General features: G+C 48.9%; 2 protein-coding genes across 8 annotated transcripts in view; one reads left to right on the top strand and one right to left on the bottom strand.

Annotated features, from left to right (window-relative positions):
* The window catches only part of MYOCD (myocardin), a 263,077-nt gene extending 260,246 nt beyond the window's left edge, over positions 1-2,831 (top strand). For all 5 annotated transcript variants that reach the window (XM_049812112.1, XM_049812111.1, XM_049812110.1 and 2 more), the window contains one exon: positions 213-2,831. In XM_049812112.1, the coding sequence (XP_049668069.1) occupies positions 213-781 (569 nt within the window). In that variant the 3' untranslated portion in view covers positions 782-2,831. The remainder of the gene's footprint in view (positions 1-212) is intronic.
* A 9,906-nt stretch (positions 2,832-12,737) lies between these two features.
* MAP2K4 (mitogen-activated protein kinase kinase 4) overlaps positions 12,738-19,245 on the bottom strand; it is a 104,358-nt gene continuing 97,850 nt past the window's right edge. For all 3 annotated transcript variants that reach the window (XM_049813074.1, XM_049813075.1, XM_049813076.1), the window contains 3 exons: positions 18,386-18,534; positions 14,857-14,902; positions 12,738-13,688 (listed from right to left, as the gene is read on the bottom strand). In XM_049813074.1, the coding sequence (XP_049669031.1) occupies positions 13,575-13,688; positions 14,857-14,902; positions 18,386-18,534 (309 nt within the window). In that variant the 3' untranslated portion in view covers positions 12,738-13,574. The remainder of the gene's footprint in view (positions 13,689-14,856; positions 14,903-18,385; positions 18,535-19,245) is intronic.

Here is a 19,245-nt window from a genome sequence, read left to right as displayed (position 1 = left end):
CCCTAGGGACCATGTCCAAAACCAGGGAAGTCGAGGTCAGAAAGCAGGAACATGTGAGATTTCCCACAGGGAGGGTGGGCAAGCAATGTCAAAGGGATTGAGTGGAGAGCAGGTCTCCGTAGGCATGCCCAAGCTCCCAGCTGGGAGGCTGTGGTAGTGCCCCTGTGCCCAGCAGTGCCAGAGCATCTCAAACCCCTCTCATTTGTTGACAGAAATGCCAGCCAATGCCAAGGAAGATCGGTCCTGCCTCCAGAAAGTACCTCAGATAACGGTGTCTACAGGGAACTCCAGCGCTTCACTCCCAAAGTCATCTGCCCCATTCGAGCAGGTCTCCTCAGCCCAGCTTTCCTTTGAGCACTGTCCAGGCAGCAGCGACGCTCACCTTGAGGTCCTGCTGAATGCCCACAGCCCCCTGGGGAGAGTCAGTGAAATTGCACTGCTGAAGATGGGGGGAGAAGAGTCCCACTTTGAAGGGATGATAGAGGGGTTCTCTGGCAAAGCTGCAGATGAACTGCTCACCTCCCAGGAGATTTTACAGACTCCTCTCTCACCCATGGAAACACAGCTCTCCCCTTCCCCTGCTGACAGCTCTGGTTTACAAATGAGTTTCACTGAGTCTCCATGGGAAACAATGGAGTGGCTGGACCTAACCCCCCCCAGCTCTGCCACTGGCTTTGGCTCACTCACCCCTGCAGGTCCCAGCATCTTCAACATTGATTTCCTAGATGTTACTGATCTCAATCTAAACACCAGCATGGACCTGCATCTGCAGCAGTGGTGAAAGGGAGGGTGGTGGAAGCAGGACATGATAAGCCTGCAGCAGCCAGCACAGTGTTTCTGTCACACCAAAGAACACACAGGGCTAATGTGCCACATCCAGGGGAAACTGGAGTTATTTTCCCAGCATATAAACTTGTTCGAATTTCCAGTTACTGCAAATTGACAGCACTACAGCTCTGGCACTTTTTGGTTTTCCTCCACCGACACGTCCCCACAGAGGACAACAGTGCCTTTAACAACACTTTTTTAGATTGACAAGAACTTCAGGTTTGTTTCTTTTATCTTCCCCTCCCCCCCCAATTTTATCAGTCACTCTCATGAGAACTGGAGCAGCTCGTGACAAAACTGTGTAGTGAGGAAACCTCACCTGGGCAGCAATGGGAAATCATGGAGAGGAGAGCCCATTACTGCCCTCTCTACTCTCCTGCCCATCCAGCCCTTTAGGCAATCCTGCTGGGCTCATCTTGGCCATGACCAGGCATGGGGCTGTGGGAGCAGGGAGGCTCTGCCCAGCCAGAGCGACAAGCACACTTCTCCATACAGTCAGGCTCGCCTTGCTTCCTGCCTCCTGCCCCTGAAGCTATGTTGCTCAGTCCCTGCACAGCTCTGCTCCAGGTGGATGAGAGATGGAGACCACCACGTTCATGGTGGCACCTCATCATGTCCTCATGGTGCCTAGGGGGCTGAAAGCCCAGGAGACATCGCAGCTGCAGTCTGAACTGAATCAGGCTGAAGCCTGTGACCTTGGAGCAGAAAGCTCTGGACATTGGAGGCAGCTGCTCAGGCTGCAGGTGCAGGTATCAAAGGGATGTGGCATCCTGGTGGACCTGCTGCATCCCAGCTAGTATGGTACAGACAAAGAGATGTGTAATGTGTTTTGGTCCAAGGTAGGAGCAAGTTGTATGGAAAATACAGCCAGGCTTTGGAGGGGCTGTCCTTTGCACAGCCAGAAGTCAGGATGGATCTCCACCACCTTGCATGACCTGGAAGCAGGTGAAGCCAGAAACAGACACTCAGCGACCAGCATGTGGGGCAGGGCTGAGCAGGCCCTTGCATGGCTGTGATTTTGTGTGAGCATCTTCCTTTGTTGCCTCCACTCCTCTGTCATCCATCCCTCCATCCTTCTTCCCATTCCTCCTTGATCCCCAGCAGTCATCCCCTTCTTCCCGAGTTTACTCCAGCATCACTGTTCACTTGGTCCAGAGCAAGGCCATCCGGAGAACAGCTGTGAATCACTAAGCCTGGAGGAGCTAGTTCTCCTGAAGCTGGCAGAGATGGATGCTCCCCTGCAGTGATGCCTCCTATTTGAAGTCACCAGCATTTCTCCTATGAGTCTCTGTGCAATATACTTCCTCAGGCTCTAGCAAGAAGGAGCCTTTGCTTCACTTCTTGGCTTCCACCAAAGGACTTGCTGCAGACTGTTTGACGGACATGTCTACTTCTTTGCAATTCTGGTTTTGCCAAAGTAAATATTGTTGCTGACAAAGATTGTTAAACTATTTACAGACTGAGTGTATTTAATATTTCTGTTACTGGAAGGACAGCACATCGGAGATGCAGCAGCTGGGGAGGAGATCCTGCGTGAGGGGCCTGCAGGCAGTCTGGCTGTGGTTCCAGTGGGACACTCCTCCCAGGGATGCTGGAGCTGTTGGAGGAGGCTCTGTAGCCCCTGCTGTGTCTCCAGTTTGTGGTGTTGTTGCATGCTGTATAAAGCACATGGCAGTAGCTTTCAAGTCACTATTTAAAGCACCACTTTTCTATTGTACAAATGGTCACAGTGCACTGCTAGGATAGACAATCACAGGTTGCTTTTTTTTAAAAGAAGTCCTTTTTCTAAGTGAGAGATTTTTCAAAGCCGGTCCATGGAGAATATTAATAGCACTTGAAACAGCGTAGTGTTAGCTGCTACACTGCATCATTGTACAGGGCCTTCCAGATAACTTTCTCCTCTCAGCAAATGTATTTCCTTATTTAAAGGGATGCTGTCAGCTTCAAACTTGTAAGCAAGCACATTTCCTTACCTATGTTACCAGCAACACTTCATTATTAAAAACCCCTTTGTCTTGCCACTCTGCTCGCAGTTTGCTCTTTGATTTCACAGGCTGGGGCAGCCACAGCTGTCCCAGCTGCAAACATTTGGCATCAGATCCGTGCCCTGGGACAGCTACAGTCCTTGCAAGAGCAGAAGTATTTCTTTCACAGCAAAAGTTTCTCCTGGAAGACTTCTAAACAAGCTAGCTGGAGTCTCCTGTTTCTGAAGGTTTTTTCTTCTGTTGGTTTAGGTTTCCCTTTGTTCTCCTGCAAACCCCGCTCCTTGGGTCAGTGTGCCCTTCAAAGGCAGTGGTTCGCACCCTGCTCAAACCCCTTTGCATTTTCCAGCAGCCAAGCTCCCGGCAGCAGCGGGCTGCTGGCCACAGGGCACTCTGAGGGCACGGGCAGATCTCTCCCTGCAGCTGAACCTCCCGCTGCCCGCAGGTGAGTTGCAGAGCAGGCTGGAGACCTCTCCCCAGGGGTACCCTGGCTCCTTCTCCCCAGTACCCATTAGTGCCAGTTTCCAGGTTCATTGCATCTTTCCTTTGCTTAAAAAAGGGTTCCCAGGACATTCACATACCTGTTTGCAGGGAGGGACTGCCTGTGTGTCCACAGATGGGCTTAAAAAGTGAAATGATCATGAGACACTGCAGAAGTGAATCTGAAAAGATATAGGTGAAAAAATCACTATTTCCTATGAACATCTTTTAATCTCTACACCCTGCAACTAAGCATACTGTTATAAAATGCCTGGACTGAGCCAAGTTATGGTTAGAGAATGAGAAGACAAGCCTCAGTCTAGGATTGTTTCAGGAATACTGGTGGACTGCAGCACTCACCTGTCCCATCTGCCCATTGAGGAGACCTGCTTGTGTTGTTCAACGTGCAGAAGAGGAGCTGGGAGGACGTGCTGCCAGTCTCTCATTGTAAAAAGCAAAGAGCAGGTCGCATGGCACAGGGAGTCACAGCTTTAAAGTGCAGGAAAGATGCTTGTCAGGTGCCAAGATTTGGAGCAGAGCATCTAGGGAGGCTGAGTCCAGACCAAGGTCCTGCTGTGGGGCAGAGGGAGGGATCTCAGGGCCTCCTAAGTTCTCCTTCCAGGCCCTGAAGGATAGCTGCAGCAGAGATCCTTTGCTGCCTGGAGAAGAGCTCAGCTCAGCTCTACCCTAGCCATCCCTTCTCCAGCCCCACCAGAGCAGCCTCTTGAGAAAGCACTGGCTGTGCTGGCAGGACAGGACATGGTCTCCCCTCCCACTGCCTTGGGGTAGTCTACGCTCAGCCTTTGATGTGTGGGTGATTTTCCCACACAGCCTGTCCCAAGGGATTTAGGGTCCTGGGGTTTTCTTTCCTGTTGACACCAAGCTGGAGGATTCCGGTGATGTGCCACTGTCCCTGGGCCTTCCTGCCTGAAAAATTCACGAAATAAAAAGCCAAAAAGTGTTCCAAGAATCAAATTAACATTTTTCATGCCTTTGGCAAGTTTTTTAAATGTGAGATGCCTGGCTCAGTGCATCATTCAGTGTTTCCTCCACAAGAGGCACTGAGACATCAACAACATCTTTCCACCAGCTCCCAGATCAAGACAGACCATGTTTTAGGTACAGTTTCCCTCCCCAGTGACATGGGGTAACACCTGTTTCTCAGCCCTTCTGGGCTCAGCAAGGGTACCCTCTGCCCTGGGTGGGGGGGTGTGGGATGAGGAGGTTGCAGAGGTACAAACTTGGCATGTACCCATCAGAGACACCTGCAGCATGAGGGGGACCGAAAGCCCCAGAGCCCAGTGCCACAGCTGTCAGTGCCTTCCACCGCCACCCCATCACCCTGTGACACCCACACCAGCATCCAACATCCCATCACCAACACCCCATCCCTGTGACACCCACACAAGCACCCCCCACTGCACCCCAATACCACCTCCACACCCACAGCAGCTCCAAGCCCAGTCCTTACCAGCTGCCCACCGCCCGGGGGCCCCTTGGGTTCCTCCTGCGCACAGGCAGCCCTGGCACCTCATCACCCACGCAGAGGCCCCCACTGCCTCCTGCACCAGTGTGTACAGCCCCCTTGTACTTGCTAACCAGCACAGGACCACCTCTCACCCCTCTCTGAGCACACTGCCACTCACCACCCATCCAGACCCCTTGGCTCATCCCTGGCCAGTTCCCCCAGAGCCTCTATCCTCCTTTCACTCAATCTCACTGGGGATGGACCAGGGCCACTCCTCACCCATGCATGGACCCTCTGTACCCCCTTGATCTGCTGTCACTCCCATATCTGCAACACCTAAAAGGAGGGCACCAAAGAAGAAGGACTTCTTCTGGCTCTGCAGGATGCACCGAGGTTCTCAGCGGGCTTCAGCATCGTCAACATAGTTTTAAAGCCCAGACCCTTTTTCACCCTGGAGCGTTGGTAGTGATACAGCTGCATGGCCAGTTTTTTTTGAGATCACCAGAGCTATCTGCACATCTTGGCTTACCTACAGGAGGACAAGATGGCCTTCATAGAGATGCTTTTTTTTTTTTATCACAGCACTCCCACCCTCAAGCTTCTACCGACTCGTTGCATGCAAGTTAGGGACTAAGTTCCTTGTATTCCTACCAATTTCTTACACTCAAAATTTTGTTGCATGCAAAAGGAAACGTGCTTTTATACAAAGCCATGAATTTGTTAGTTTCATTAACGTCTTAAGAATTGAATCAAAGAAATAGTTTTAGTCCAGTTACAATGACAGTAATAGTTTCTGTTACATACAATTAAAATCAATGCTCACAGACCTCCTTGTACCCACCACCTTTTTGGGGGGCTCTGCTCACCTTCACGACCTCTCTGGGGCTTTCAGCCTGGAGGAGGAGGGTGTGGGGTGCCATGGCATGTGTCAGCATCCTCAGTCTTTGCCAGGAGAAGCAAAGATATTGATAATGATGGGGCTTTCCTCCTCACTCTACAGTCGGCTGTAGGAAACCAAGGTAGTTTTTTACACCTCTGCTAACATGCTCATTCTTCCTTGGTATATAACTCCAGATTACAACTGAATTTACTGTAGTTGGTGTGATTTACATATGCCAGAGGCTTGTTCTTTGTTCTCTTTGTTTAAGGCTGGCTTTACACTACCCCCCAAATTACATTTCTTTGATGGCCAGTGACTGGCCACTGATGAGGTGTTTATGGCCCTGGGGCCCCTGGCATCATCCTGTGCCTGTTCCTTCAGGCCCCTGCTGTCATCCGGTGCCTGTAGTCCTCCACAGTGCATTATACTATAGAGGCATAGATAGTTATTTATACACAGAAGAACTACCTGGTATTACTAGCTATTAGTTACAAAAATATACACAAAACAATGTGTTACATCACACAATTGAGGGAGAGCTAAACCAACGCAAGTAATGATCATCTTGTCATTAGATAATTGCTGTTACAGCTAAACAAGCTAAAGCAAAGCTCCAAGCAGGCTGAGACTAGTTCAGACAAGGTCTGACAAGTCCTGAGACCCCTTTTGCTAGCTTAGCACAAGGCTGTGGTCTCATACAAGCAGCAGCAGCACCGTATTTACTGGGCTGCAAAGCTACAAAAGCATGGGACCTCAGGAGAGGCCACAAAGTATCATCTCCTGCATTGCCTATTTGGTAAGAAAACGTTCTCCAGGGACACTTGAACCTCTCCCATCCAAGTAAATGCTCTTCATGGTGCCAACTTCAGTCAGCACCATGCAAAGCCATGGTTCTGGCACCCACCCCTTGCTGGAAATGCCCCTACATTCAGATTACACATTGATGTGGCAGTGATCCTGTGAAAAAGGTGGCTTCAGCTGCACTGACCTTTCTGGAGGAAGTAGGAATTGGCTGGATTTCAAGATGGTTTCCACCAACCTCTTGAAAATGGGATCAGATTCAAATGTCTGCAAGAAATCACTGTGATGTGGAAACCCAGGATCTGAATCTTTCTGTCCTCCTTCCTTATTTGCTTCCCTCTTGCTTTTCCAGCTAAACCCAAGTGCAGAGGGAGAAAAGGAAAGAAACACAGGATTCTGGAGCAGGGAACCAAGAGAATGGCCATGGTCTGCAGTACGCAGAAGATTGAGTTACAACTTCCCACCATGCACCCATCACTGTTTCCTCCATGTTTTGGTATTTTTTCTCTTAAAGCATATTCAGCTGGCCAAGGTGTGCTTGATCACATGGAGCAGCACTCAGAGATTATGTTTCTGTGGAACACTGAGATTTCAGCATGTCTCCTGGGTCAGTGGGATTAGAGGTGGTCACAAACTCAATAGCTCATGAACCAGTTCTGCAAATGTCTGGTGGGCCTGATAATGAAGCTTTTTCTTCTCATCTTCTCAGAAACTTACAACAGCTTCTCAAGACAAATCACTTGTAATCGGTCCATCATGAAGCTGTTGGTATGCTGCAGCAGATGGGTTCTCAGTCCATTATGAATCTGTTGAGAAACCTGTTTTCCTTGGAAGGTCAGGCAGCATCTCCCCCTCTTCTCAAAATAATCTGACTGGACATAACCTGGATTGCCGCAGCATTGGCTGGCTCCATCTCTATCCAACAAACTGCATTCCTCTCTGGCTGAAGGACAGAGCTGCCTCCGTGGTCAGCCACTAAAGTAAACTTTCTTCCCAGTGGCATAGAAAAAAATGAGGCATCCGAATTTTACTGGCCCTCATTTTCTTCTTGTCTTTCTATCTGAGATGGCTGACATGTTGAGCATGGACCAAATTTGGGAAAAGAAGGGACAGAGCAGAATTGCTCTGGGCAGGACAATGGGACATGACTGCCAATGAGCCAGAGCAGGTGTCTAGTGTCCAAAGAGATGTCGGGCTCACACAAAGCACTTTGTCTGATGGTTTTCGGTGTAGCTCTGAGGTCAGCACCCACACAAGCACAAGCATGGACACCCACACAGATACCATATACTTTAATACACACAACCTTGCAAGCAAGCACATCTCTAGTGTGAGTAGATGGCCTTTCTATATACACCAAACCCTTTCAGCCTTCCCACTTTCTGAGCGTGCATGTGCTTTTGGGACTGTTAGCACAGCTACACCTGTGGAGTAACATCCCTGCACCCAGCTCTTCTGGTGCAGCTGAGCAGAGATTTGCTGTTTGGAGATGACACTTTCTCTTGACAGTAAGGCCTGCTCAGCTCTTCCATCTGGGATTTATGCAAAGATAATGGCTTTTAGTGACACACTGTCTGGCAGATACCCCACAGTTCAGCCAGGCAGCCTGCTCTGCTATTTTATTCCCAATAAAACAATGGTGCTGTGTATCTCCAGAAGAGGGAGTTTGTGCTTCATCCTGTTCTCCAAGCATTCACACAGCTTTAAAATTAATGGAAAAATTCAAGAGCTGCTTTCTTTTCTTATTCATCAGAGCAGCCACTCCTTCTTTCCCTGGATCTTTAAACATGTTCAAACCAATGACTGCACTTGTGATTTGTATCAGGACACGAAGTGAAAATGGAACTTTTTTCTAAGCAGCACCTGTGATATTAACCCAGGGCTGAGCATTTCATTTATATTTTCCTGGCCACCAAAGGGGACAAGAGGATGGGATGAAGGTCGGGGGAAGCCAAGCAGAAGATCAGTGGAAATACAGACCACACAAATCAAAGAGCTCCTGACAGGAATAGGTGGTGGTGCACATCTGCATTCATACTGCTTGGGTCCAGGCAGGGATGTGTTTGAACTCATCTGAACCTCAAAGCTGGTCTTGGAGTTCCATAGACATATAATAATCATAACAGAGCACAGTATGCTTTTGTGGATGCTACATAGTGCTTGGTGAAGATCAGAGAAGTGCCTCAGCCATGCAAGTGGGCATAACGGTGTGAGGAATTGGTATGAGGTGCCAGCCTGGACCACTGGGCACAGAAAGAGTGGTCAATGGCTCAAAGTCTACCTGGAGGCTGGCTCAAACATCTGCTCCTCAGCCTTGGCACCGAGTACTGAAACCAGGGCAGCCTTAGAGCCCCTGTGGTGGCACAGAGGGAGAAGCCACAGTCGAGCCATACGGACCTGGTCATGATGCCCGTAGGAGGACTCCCAGCCCTGGGTTTGGAGAAAGCCATCATACATCACTCAAGCAAGGAATGTTGGAATTGTCCAAGGGCTCAAAGGAGCACAACAGTGACACTGCGCAGGTGTGGGTCCTGTCTGAGACACTAGCAGCATCTGGGATGTGGGTCAGAGGTTTTCTGTACCACCCTCAGCAGTGACACAATGACAACGGGGGTCCTCAGTGAAGGCAGTGAAGTGCAAATAAGCAAGGAAAAGAGTCCACAGAAGGAAAAACTGAGCATGAGTTCAACAAGGGATAACTGGGAGGAACTGAAATGGCTGCAAATGCAGTCCCTTTGGCATGCCACACAGTCGCAGGGTAAAAGAGACAAGAGGAATCCTCTGCCTCCTTCAGAGCGTGGGAATACCCAGTGCAGGGATGTGCAGGTGGACTTGCATACAGCCACCAGCTTCTTTCAGCTGTGCCAGCTTCCTCGAGAACAAATCTCAGGATGCAAAGGCAGATTGCAGTGCAAAAGGTACAGAATCCCAGAGCAGCTCCAATTCATGGAAAAAGGAGCTGCAAGGTGAGGAGCTGGGCCATCCAGTGTCTGCCCAGCAGGGAAGGAGTCTTGCTGGTGTGTGGTCAGATTTTGTCTTCTACCATGAGACCACCAAATCAGGGATCTTGGCTTCTGGCTGAAGAGTGAGGACAGCAGGTGGTACAAAAATGTCCAAAGCATTGTGCTGGCAACAAGAACCTTCCAGAAAAAGGGTTGGTGTGGTGTAAACACCGAATTAGGCAAACTGACAGACTTCAGCTGCCACTAACCTTTCACACCATGTATCTCTACGCAACAACACTTTCTTCAGTGCCATTATCTGCCTTCCCTTCTCTTGACAAAAGTGTCACCCTCCAAGTGAAGTGACACTGCAAGAGCCAACGTCAGGTTACTCCACTCGCTTGTAAGCACTTCTGGTCCTGAGCTGTGGTATGACCAATGATCCCTGCCAGTATGCTCTGTCTCTCCCCTCACTGAGTTGGGCACTCCTGGGGGGGGTCCCATCAAACCAGTTTGAGCAACACAGGCATTCATGGCCAGCCCCTCTCCCCTGACACTGTCTTCTTTCCCAGTGGGGCTGCTGGGGTCCAGTTCTGTCCACTTGCCTGGACAGTCTCTAAGCCCTCCATGGCTTTCAGGCAGAAGAGACACTTATCCCAGCACCAGGAGGCTTGGCAGTAGGAATTACCCAGGAATTCTTACTCTCAGATCATCAGGACTCTGCAGACATTGACTGCTTTTGCAAAAATAAAGCCTGCAAGGCCGTGAGCATCAGCTGCCCTTTCCCCAGAGTGTGGGCACAGCTACCTGCCTTCCTCAGAGGGATGAGGTGTCCTGAGCCACCAGAACCTTCCTGTGCAGAAAACAGGGCTCACCTGAGAGGCACCCCAATAGCTCAGAGGGCTCAGCAGTCTTCCAAAGAAAGAAAATATATCCAGGTCTCCCTACACTTTTTTTTTTTAAATTTAGCATAGCAGTTTCGAAGGCTGCTTTTGTCCTGCACAGCTGCCTCCACCTGGAGGAAAGGCCTGGAAGCCAGGTATTTCAACAGCTTTTAATGAATCTTCCCATTCGTGTCTGACCTTACAAAATGAAAATAACAAGGTCACAGTCGCATCCTAGTTTTATTACAACTGACCTGCAGGCAAAAGGATAGAACTATTACATAAACACTCTGATCCATGTATAATATCTTAAATAGAGGAGGAAGTCAAACCAGGATACCAGATAAAATATTCTGAAGCTCTTTGAAGCAATTATGTTCCTGAGCTCCATTTTACAGACAATAAGGCAACATCCCTGCACATTAGCTTTTTGATAATTTTTATACATTTTTCTATGGTACAAGAAAAAAAAATAACCAGAGTTCACAATGTACAGTTCTTACACTATTTTCACAGCTTCTGAACACTATACACCTTTTTTTTTCTTTTTTAATAAAGATACATCGTAATAAATGGTGCACCCTTAATAGTTTATAATAATCTATGTTTAATACACTAAACCTGTCCTTCTGTACAGCCAAACATGCCACAGCACCTCAACCCTGATTTTTCCACTGGCAGCTCAAAGCTTTGTGTTTCCATTTCCCATCCGTCAAAAGCAAACTGGTTGTGCTGCTAAAGACAAGCTCCGGACAGGGCCAGCACCAGCAAACGGACCCCAGCCATTGCAAAAGAGCAGAGCAAGGCAGTCACTTGCGTTGGAAGGAAACCGATTTTTGGGAGGATCCATCTCAGTGTTAGCCCTCTGAAACATTTTTGGACTCCCTGTCCCTGGGCAGCTCTGAATCAACTTCAGTGTCTGAAAGGTGGGGGCAGAGGCAGAGCACCTCTGCACGCGTCTTGTCTTTACTGGATCTGTGTCTCTCTAGGCCCCCAGCCAGCACCCTGTGAGACCCAGCACACCCAAGGTCCCATTACTGGTGGCTGAAGGCTGGTGAGATGAATCACAGCTGTGGGGATTTGCCAAGCCTGAGAAAAGCCAAGTTTTCTGAGGCTACAGGGCAGGGGGGAGAATTACTGCTTTAGATATGCTGTGTATCTTGTTCAACTGATCCTTCCACGTGATTTATCAGAGCTGCTGGGAATGACTAGTTACTTCAAAAAGCTCTGCCTTGTCCGTTTTGGGAAGACTTTAGTGACTGCCTCGCCTGATGAGCAGCCCTGGAGGAATGTAATCCAGGAAGGGCATGAGGACTGCACCTCCCTGCCCAGCCAGGCACACTGTGCCCCAAGGGATTGCATCCGTGTCAGCCTTGGTGCCAGAGGGACCAGCTCTGGCAGCCAAGAGGGAGATGCGCAGTGCTGCAAGCCTTAGGCAAGGTGTCACCTCTGCGGCCAGAGAAACACCAGGCATCCACATGAGCACGGCCTCGGCTCCCTCCCTTCCCAACCGAGCAACTGGGGCAGGGATGTGCTGGTCTCCAGTGCTCCTGCATCAGTCCAGTTTGCCCTTGGTAGCACTGATTTGACATGGAAAGCCCTTCCTGGGGAATCCTGCCAGTACCGCTGTGTTTTCACTCCCATTGCATCTCTAGCCCTCTGTGTCCTGGGTCCAGTTTTGCCACATAGCTTTGACAGTAGGTTGCTCTAACATTGATGAAGTCCTACCAAATGCCTAAACTAGACAACTAAAAATAGAAGTGAGAGACGCTGCAGCCTCCATTTTATCCCCAGTATGCTACTAAATACCTGAAAACTGCAAAGTTTTGGAAAAAAAGAAGTTTTTTTGGAAAAAATTAATCTTTGAAAAATATGTCGATTTTAAAAAAAACCAAATTATGTGCTTTTTTGCTCAGCAATGGGCCAGAAGATATAGCTTGCTTGGCATTGCTGGGTTAGCTAAAAGCCCACAAGGCGTTAGACACTCCCTCATCTCCACCTCATCTCTATCTGCACCAAAAATCTAAGTGAGGTTCGCTCTAGGGTGCAGCAACAAGAGCTGTGGAGGGTCACAAGAGGTTAAATATGCCCAGAAGGTTGTGAACAAAGTCTCCAGCAAGCTAAGCAGAGCATGACTTGCAGCAGCAGGGCAGGCACAGAGCCCCACTGCGACAGGGGGACATGCCCACCATCCTGCTTGCAGTGGCGAGAAGGAAGCGCTGAGGTTTGGTCTTGTGAGGGCACTGGGCTGGGAGGTGGCAGTGCTGCTGGCCTGGTCTCGGGGTCAGTGAAAAGCCGCTAGCATCAGGGCTGGGGACAGTGAAGAACATGAGAAATATTGGCTAGAAATCACAGACATTCTTTTGCGGCTCATTAAAACAGCTGCAGACTTTGTGAACAGCACTTGTCGAAGACAAAGAAAAGCCAGCTGGTGGTGAGCACTGTGCAGCTATAAATCAGGTCACAAGCAGGTTAAATTCAATCGAGTAGTTTAATAATTCTTCAGGTCAAAGGTCTTATCTTACCAGGTAACAATTTACAGGACACCTAGTTAAGAGTGAAGAGTGGCTGGCTTGGTAAAAGGAGAAAGAATACATTATGTCCCATCTCTGAATAGTTTAATGTTAGCCTCTTTGAACGCAACATATTTTTGGTAAAGACATATTCACTATATTTAACATGATCTCTCTTTAACAGGAAGTTCAGCTGAGCACACTGTCCCCAGAAAGTACACTGCGACTGTAAAGCAACAGAATTTCATAGCAGTAAATCTATTGCACTTTGTGAAGAATAAAATTCTCCTTTGCCTTTCTAGCTCCAGAAGGCAAAGCATCTCGTTGGTTAAGCAACTTCTTCTCCCTCCAGGCAAAGTCTCTTAATGTTCAGACAGACAACGCCTAACTTTTGTTTGTTTGCTTTTTATTATTACTTGAAACAACAATTGGAAGAGTTTGAGAGAAAAATCTTTCCAGTAGCTGCTGAGAAGTCTCCAAGTTTTGAGTCAGAAATGAATTTTAGGTGCTATCCAATCACGGTCAACAAATAAATGTACTTATTTCCACATTTCATGAATATGTCCACAAAAGAGCAAGATGAGGTCTCTCTTTGACCAACACTAACACTGTGTGATCAGATATTACAGGGATGCACTTTATATGTGACAACAGTATACAGACAGGATGGAAATAACACCAATATTATTGCACATGGTGTCTGGGCGAGCATTAAAAACACTGCAATATGTGATGAAAATTCTTTACAGCTTGTTTTCTCTCAGCCCTTTTTCTAGAGTTTGATGTAGCAGCAATATCAATCGACGTACATTGGAGAGCTGGGAGTTGCTGGCATTTGATCCAGGATTTTACAAACATAGCATGCAACATCCACTGTGCGTTCCTCATACATCAGGATGAAGGGATGTTTCTGGAATCAGATAAAAAAAACCAAGGTTACATTCGCTCTTCTGACACATGCTGGCTACCCCAGATCAGCATATGGATTTGCCTGATGCAAGAACACAGGGCTTGATGGTGGCTGCAGGACAACAGGACATAGCCTGGTCCATGGCTTGACATACAGGGAATCTGTATCTTAAATCTGGAGTATGGAGGTGGGACAGGACTACAGGAGTGTCAGGAACTGCTGGGCAGGAGGCAGCGAGGGTACGGTATTAGCAGCACCTGGCTCCTTTGTACTGTGGACATGTACTGAAATACTTTCAAGAGACGTTTCATCATCAGCCTCATCAGCAGTGGGGAGACAGGAGTGACAGGGAGATGTGGCTTGCGGAGGTCAAACAGGAGATCAGGACCCAAACCCAGTTCTCCTGAATGCTGACCCTCTGCTCTGCCCAGGAGGCCATACTGGCCAGACCCGACTCTGAGCAGCTGTGAAGTAATGACACGGTGACGCTCTGGGCCAGGATGCCAGGCAAACTCCTTTCGTATCACGTGACCACCATCAGGGACCCAGGGCATGGTTTCACACATCCCCTGAAGAGGTGGCTTCCAGATGCCCAGAGCTCCTTGAAGGTGCACAGTTGCCATGTGACTTATCCAACCCAAAAGCACTGCTGCATTCCCTCCTTTAGGACCCCCCACCACAGGCAGGCTCTGCTGCTGTCTTACTCCAGAGCTGTGCTCCTTCAGGTCTCACTTCTGCCTGAGCACTCCCAACCTCATTGTGTGACCTGTGCGTTGGAGGCATTTACACGTGACAGTGCTGGTCAGCAATTCGACAGGGCTGCTGCGCAGTACCAGGACCTCAAGCAAAGGCAGCATTTACATGGCACGCCCAGCATGCTTCTGCTCGAGCCTGTCAACTTCAGGGATCACCGATCTGCTGCAGTGGGGCATTTCCCCCATGCTGATCTCCTGTGTTTATGTACAGACACTAACGATTTCAGCCACTCCCATGACCACAGGCCAGAGACTGTGGCACGGAGGTGGTGCTCTTCCTCAGGCTGTGGAGCTGAACATTCTGCTTTGATGGCCCAAGAAGACAAGGAGTGACCTCAGACATGTGACACAGCCCTGCTGTGTGACCAGCAGAGCTTTGACAGCTGGCATGAACAGCCACACTTTGCACTCACCAGAAGCTCTTTATACTTTGGCCTTTTGGACTCGTCCTTTGTAAGGCTAAAGAAAGCAGAAAGAGAATTAGAAAGTGGGATTGGGGAAATTGTGACAGACATCAAATGCGAATTTTTACAGGACACGATGTTGAATCCACTGCTGTCATGGTGGGACTCGCTGTTTTTTGTTTTCTGGTAAAGCCATCCTTGAGCTGTGAGTGACCACAGGGACTCCCTCTCTCCCTCCCCACATGGATGAAAGAGCAGGTGTGGCCACCAACAAATCCTGCTGGGGACAGAGCCCAAGGGAGCTGCAAGCAGAATGTTACCACAGCTGCCGCTGCCTCCATACGGAAATGGGTTTGACTGTAGCATAACCACAAGTTTTGGGCAGCAGTGACTGGCCTGTTCTTCCTCCATCAGGCAGCAGGGCTCAAAGGCAGAGGAGAGCCAGTGCTGCCTGCCAGAGCACAGGCAGGGAACACAGGCACCACACCATCATCTTGGCATGCACGGGCAGGGGCCAAGGCTGCAGCAGACAGCCAAACTGCTCTGCTGGGCCAGGTCCAGGCTCCCAAGCCCTCCCAGCTCATCCCCAGCATGGGTGGCACATCCAGCACTGAGCATGCCACAGCCGCCGGGAAGGGACAGGAGAGGTGACGTGGTTGCCCACAGGCAGCTGGGGGACAGGGGAGCCAGCTGGAAAGTGTCCCCTCCTGCAGTGTCCTCTGGCACCTCGACCACCCACCAAGGGACAGCAGGTGGCAGCGAAGGCCACCAAAGGCCCTGCAGCAGGGGGACATAGCAAGGACAGCAGAGGCGATGAGGACCAGAGGCAGAGGGGCTGCAGGACAGGGCTCAGTGATGGGTGGCACTGGCAGCCCCTGCCCTGGGAGCCAGAGCTGCACCACTGGGAAGAGGAAGGGTAACTGTAGCATCTTTCCCAAATGAGGGGAATTAAGTCTAATTAAGAACAGCCGTATTTCCATCCCCACAGGCTCTGGCTGGACCTTTCTCAGGCTCCAGCACTACTACAGTGTGGCCTCAAATTATTCAGAGAAGCAGAGGGTAATTAACACTGCATGCCCAGCGCTGCTCTGTCCTGTGACCTGCCTGCAGAGCTGCACAGGGGCAGAGAGGGCAGGAAATCCCATGGCTGCTGCACAAACATCCTCGCTTCAGGCCTTTGCTACCCAACAGGAGTTCATTTCTGACCTCAGGGGTTCAAACATGCTCCTTGCAATGCCTTTAAGGCAACTAGTAAGAACTTCAGCTCACAGACCAAGTTTGCTCTGAAACGTCCATGCATGCTTTCATAAAGCAGTCCTAGAAATCTTTCATTTCTTTTCCAGCTTGACGTGAAGCTGCATGTCTGGAGTGGCCATTTGCAGCACCAGGTGCTGTACAGCTCCTTCGCTGGAACATCCAATCTCCTCCCCAGGCACGCTAGACCTCAGGAGCTCACGGTTCTGCCTGCGAGCATGGCTAGCTCTGCAGCTGCCAGCACGAGGCTTCCAAAAGCCAGACACAAAGCTTGGATACTCTGCAAACTCTGGAGCAGAAAGATGAATTGCTGTAAGCAATTCCAGGAGGAGTGTGACTTCAGATATGCATCTAACACAGGGAAGTGGGCTGAAGGGGAAAAATGTTCCACCCAGGCATTCACAGCACCGTTGGGATTCAAAGCAAGTTAAAGAAAAGAAAAAAAAAATAAATCCCAGAAACATTTTAACATTATCAAAAATATCCTTTCCTCACTGATCTATCACAGTGAGTAGGCAGCAACACTGCAGGACTCTCTTTCAACATTTTTCCTGACTCCTGAATGCACAAAAATAGAAGTTTATTAGATTCGCATTTGTAGGGTAATGCCCAGGACATTTATGCTATTACCTAAAAGCACAGCCTTTTGGAGACTCACCTGCCTGCTTACTAACACCAAAGATTACTGTTTGCACTTAATTAACAGTTATTAAGAGAAATATTTACTACAGTGTTGCTATGGAGAGATTCCAGGCAGAAGTCAGATTATTTACAAAACCAGGTAAAAGAAAAACCAGAATTAGACTGGAAACTGCCTCGTGCTCCATGCATTGTGGCTCTTCCAGAGCAGCAGGCCCTGGGAGGGTTAAATGGGCTGGAAATATGAATTGACCCAATCAGAGCCATGGGCCAAAGATGCTGCTGTTTAGCAGAGATGCCACACAGGCTCCTCTGTTGGGTGATCTGGAGCCAAACTCACCAGTGCATACAGGGCAGAAAAGTAAGCTCCTGGCTTTGCAAACTCTGTAATGACATGGCACCTCTGCAGAGAACTATGTGGGAAACCAACTATTGCTTGTACTGTACACAGGGAAAGCAACTCTGACTTTCTAACCAAATACTACACCATTTTTGACTGAAAAATAGGAACTTCTTTTGAGCAGCAAACTGTTTTGACGCTCTATTTTCTGCAGCCCAAAGACAATAACCAGGCTTTCCTTACAGCCAGCTGGAAAGTGGAACCTGGCCTCCATAAAAATTCAGGATTCTGAAAAAGAGTAAAATCCAAACCCCAAAAACATCTCCAGCAGATGCAAAACCCTGAAACAAAACCTCTTGAAAGTTAAAATTGTCTAGAGCCAAGTCTTCCTGTATCACAGAGCTTTGAGATGGACACCCCTATGCTGGAGATGTCCATCACCTGGGTCTGCCCAGGGCACAAGGTCCCAGAAGACAAACGCAGGTCACACTGATGCATCTCCTGTATGCTTCAGTATTAGGTTAACAAAATTATGTTAAACAATTTTCACATCTTGAGAGAAAAATACTTCATCAGAAAATTCACAATCAGCCCTTAACCTAAGCAGGACTAAACACACGTGGCAGGCAGATGGACTGCCCCAAGCCCCTCCTGGGCAGACAATGCACATGCTCCATCCAACACTGACCATGCTGCGGAGGCCCTGCCCTACAGAAAACCATCGCTAGTCTTGATCTTGACATATGATTGGCACAAGACATGAAGCCAACAACCAAACAAGCCACCCACTACAGGTCCTGACAGTCACTGTGCTGAGCAGAACTGGGTGGGAAGGCTCCTGGCCTTGCCAGGCAAAAGGCAGGACCAGTACAGATCCTCTGCCCAACAACAAGACAATACTGCCAGGTGTCTCAGGCTTCTGCCTGCAGAAGAAAAAGCAAACAGCAGGTCTGTTCCAAGGCTGTGCCACACCAAGGAACAGGATGCACAGGCCAGGCCCTTACCTGGTCATGTAAACCTCCTGCCACGGGTCTTATCACGCCTCTCCTGAGCACAGACTCTCATCTCAGAGGTTTTCTCCTTCATCCCTTCCTCAAAGAGCAGTTTCCAAAGATCTGTCCTTCAGCCCCCACCCAGATGAGTCTCCCATCACCTCCAAACCAGTGAAATGTGAAAGGTCCTCACCCTCACATTAGCGCAAAAATGTGAAACTAAGCTACGAAGTGCTTGGCATGCAACCCTTGCCAAATACCTAGCAATGACAAAACAAGCCAACTCCAAGTGCTTTCAGTAGGAAACACTTACCACAAGTTGACGAAGTTGATGAAACTTGGGGAGAACTCCCTTTCCTCTGAGTTACTCAGCTGCGGTGGGTCTCCTTTTACTACTTGTGTCAACTGGTCAAACACACTGTTCCACTTGGGGTAGGGGAATCGCCCTGTGGCCAGCTCATACTGCAGAGAGACAGCAACAGCACCAGGGAGGTTACACAATGTAAGTCCAATCAAGGTAGGAAAATGTCTGCAAGGACCCTGAAGCCCCCAAAAGGAAGACTAAGATGAGATTCTTCATCCCATTCCCTATACAAAGCTCAGCTAAGACACGAGGAGGGAAAGTTTTACCCAATAGTAAGTTTTGCTGCCTACATTAGCAGCACCTCCAGATTTAACTTGGCTATCCCATGCTTTCATGTTGACAATGTCTTCTCCTTTACTGACTACAAAATGAACCAATGTTCTTACTGTTCCAAAGTAGGAGAGTAAAATTCTCCAGTCCCTTCCCAAGCATCCTAACAACCACTGGAGAAAATGGATAATGAGAATCACACAATCATAGAGTATCTCAAGTTGGAAGGGACCCTTAAAGATCATGGAGTCCAACTCCCTGCTCCTTGCAGGACAATGAAAATAAGCATTTTAAAACATTAGTGGGGAAGACAGAAGCTATTGGTTCATATTTATTGCTTCTGCTTTTTCTTCTATTTCACCACCTCGAGAAGTGAAGATCTTTTCAATTTATCATTGTGTGCATCCAGAAGTGCTGTGGTTAAGCCAGAGAGGAATCAGCAACCAGGATCCAGGATTAACTGAAGCTTTCTGCATAGCTGAAGTACACCAGATGCCAGGGCTGCGAGAGGCTCATTTACACAGGTTGGATGCTCTGTT

The sequence above is a fragment of the Accipiter gentilis genome, chromosome 10 (assembly GCF_929443795.1).
Source record: "Accipiter gentilis chromosome 10, bAccGen1.1, whole genome shotgun sequence".
Classification (NCBI taxonomy): Eukaryota; Metazoa; Chordata; class Aves; order Accipitriformes; family Accipitridae; genus Astur; species Astur gentilis.
The sequence above is the reverse complement of the archived record's forward strand: the minus strand, read 5'-3'. Positions and strand labels throughout refer to the sequence as shown.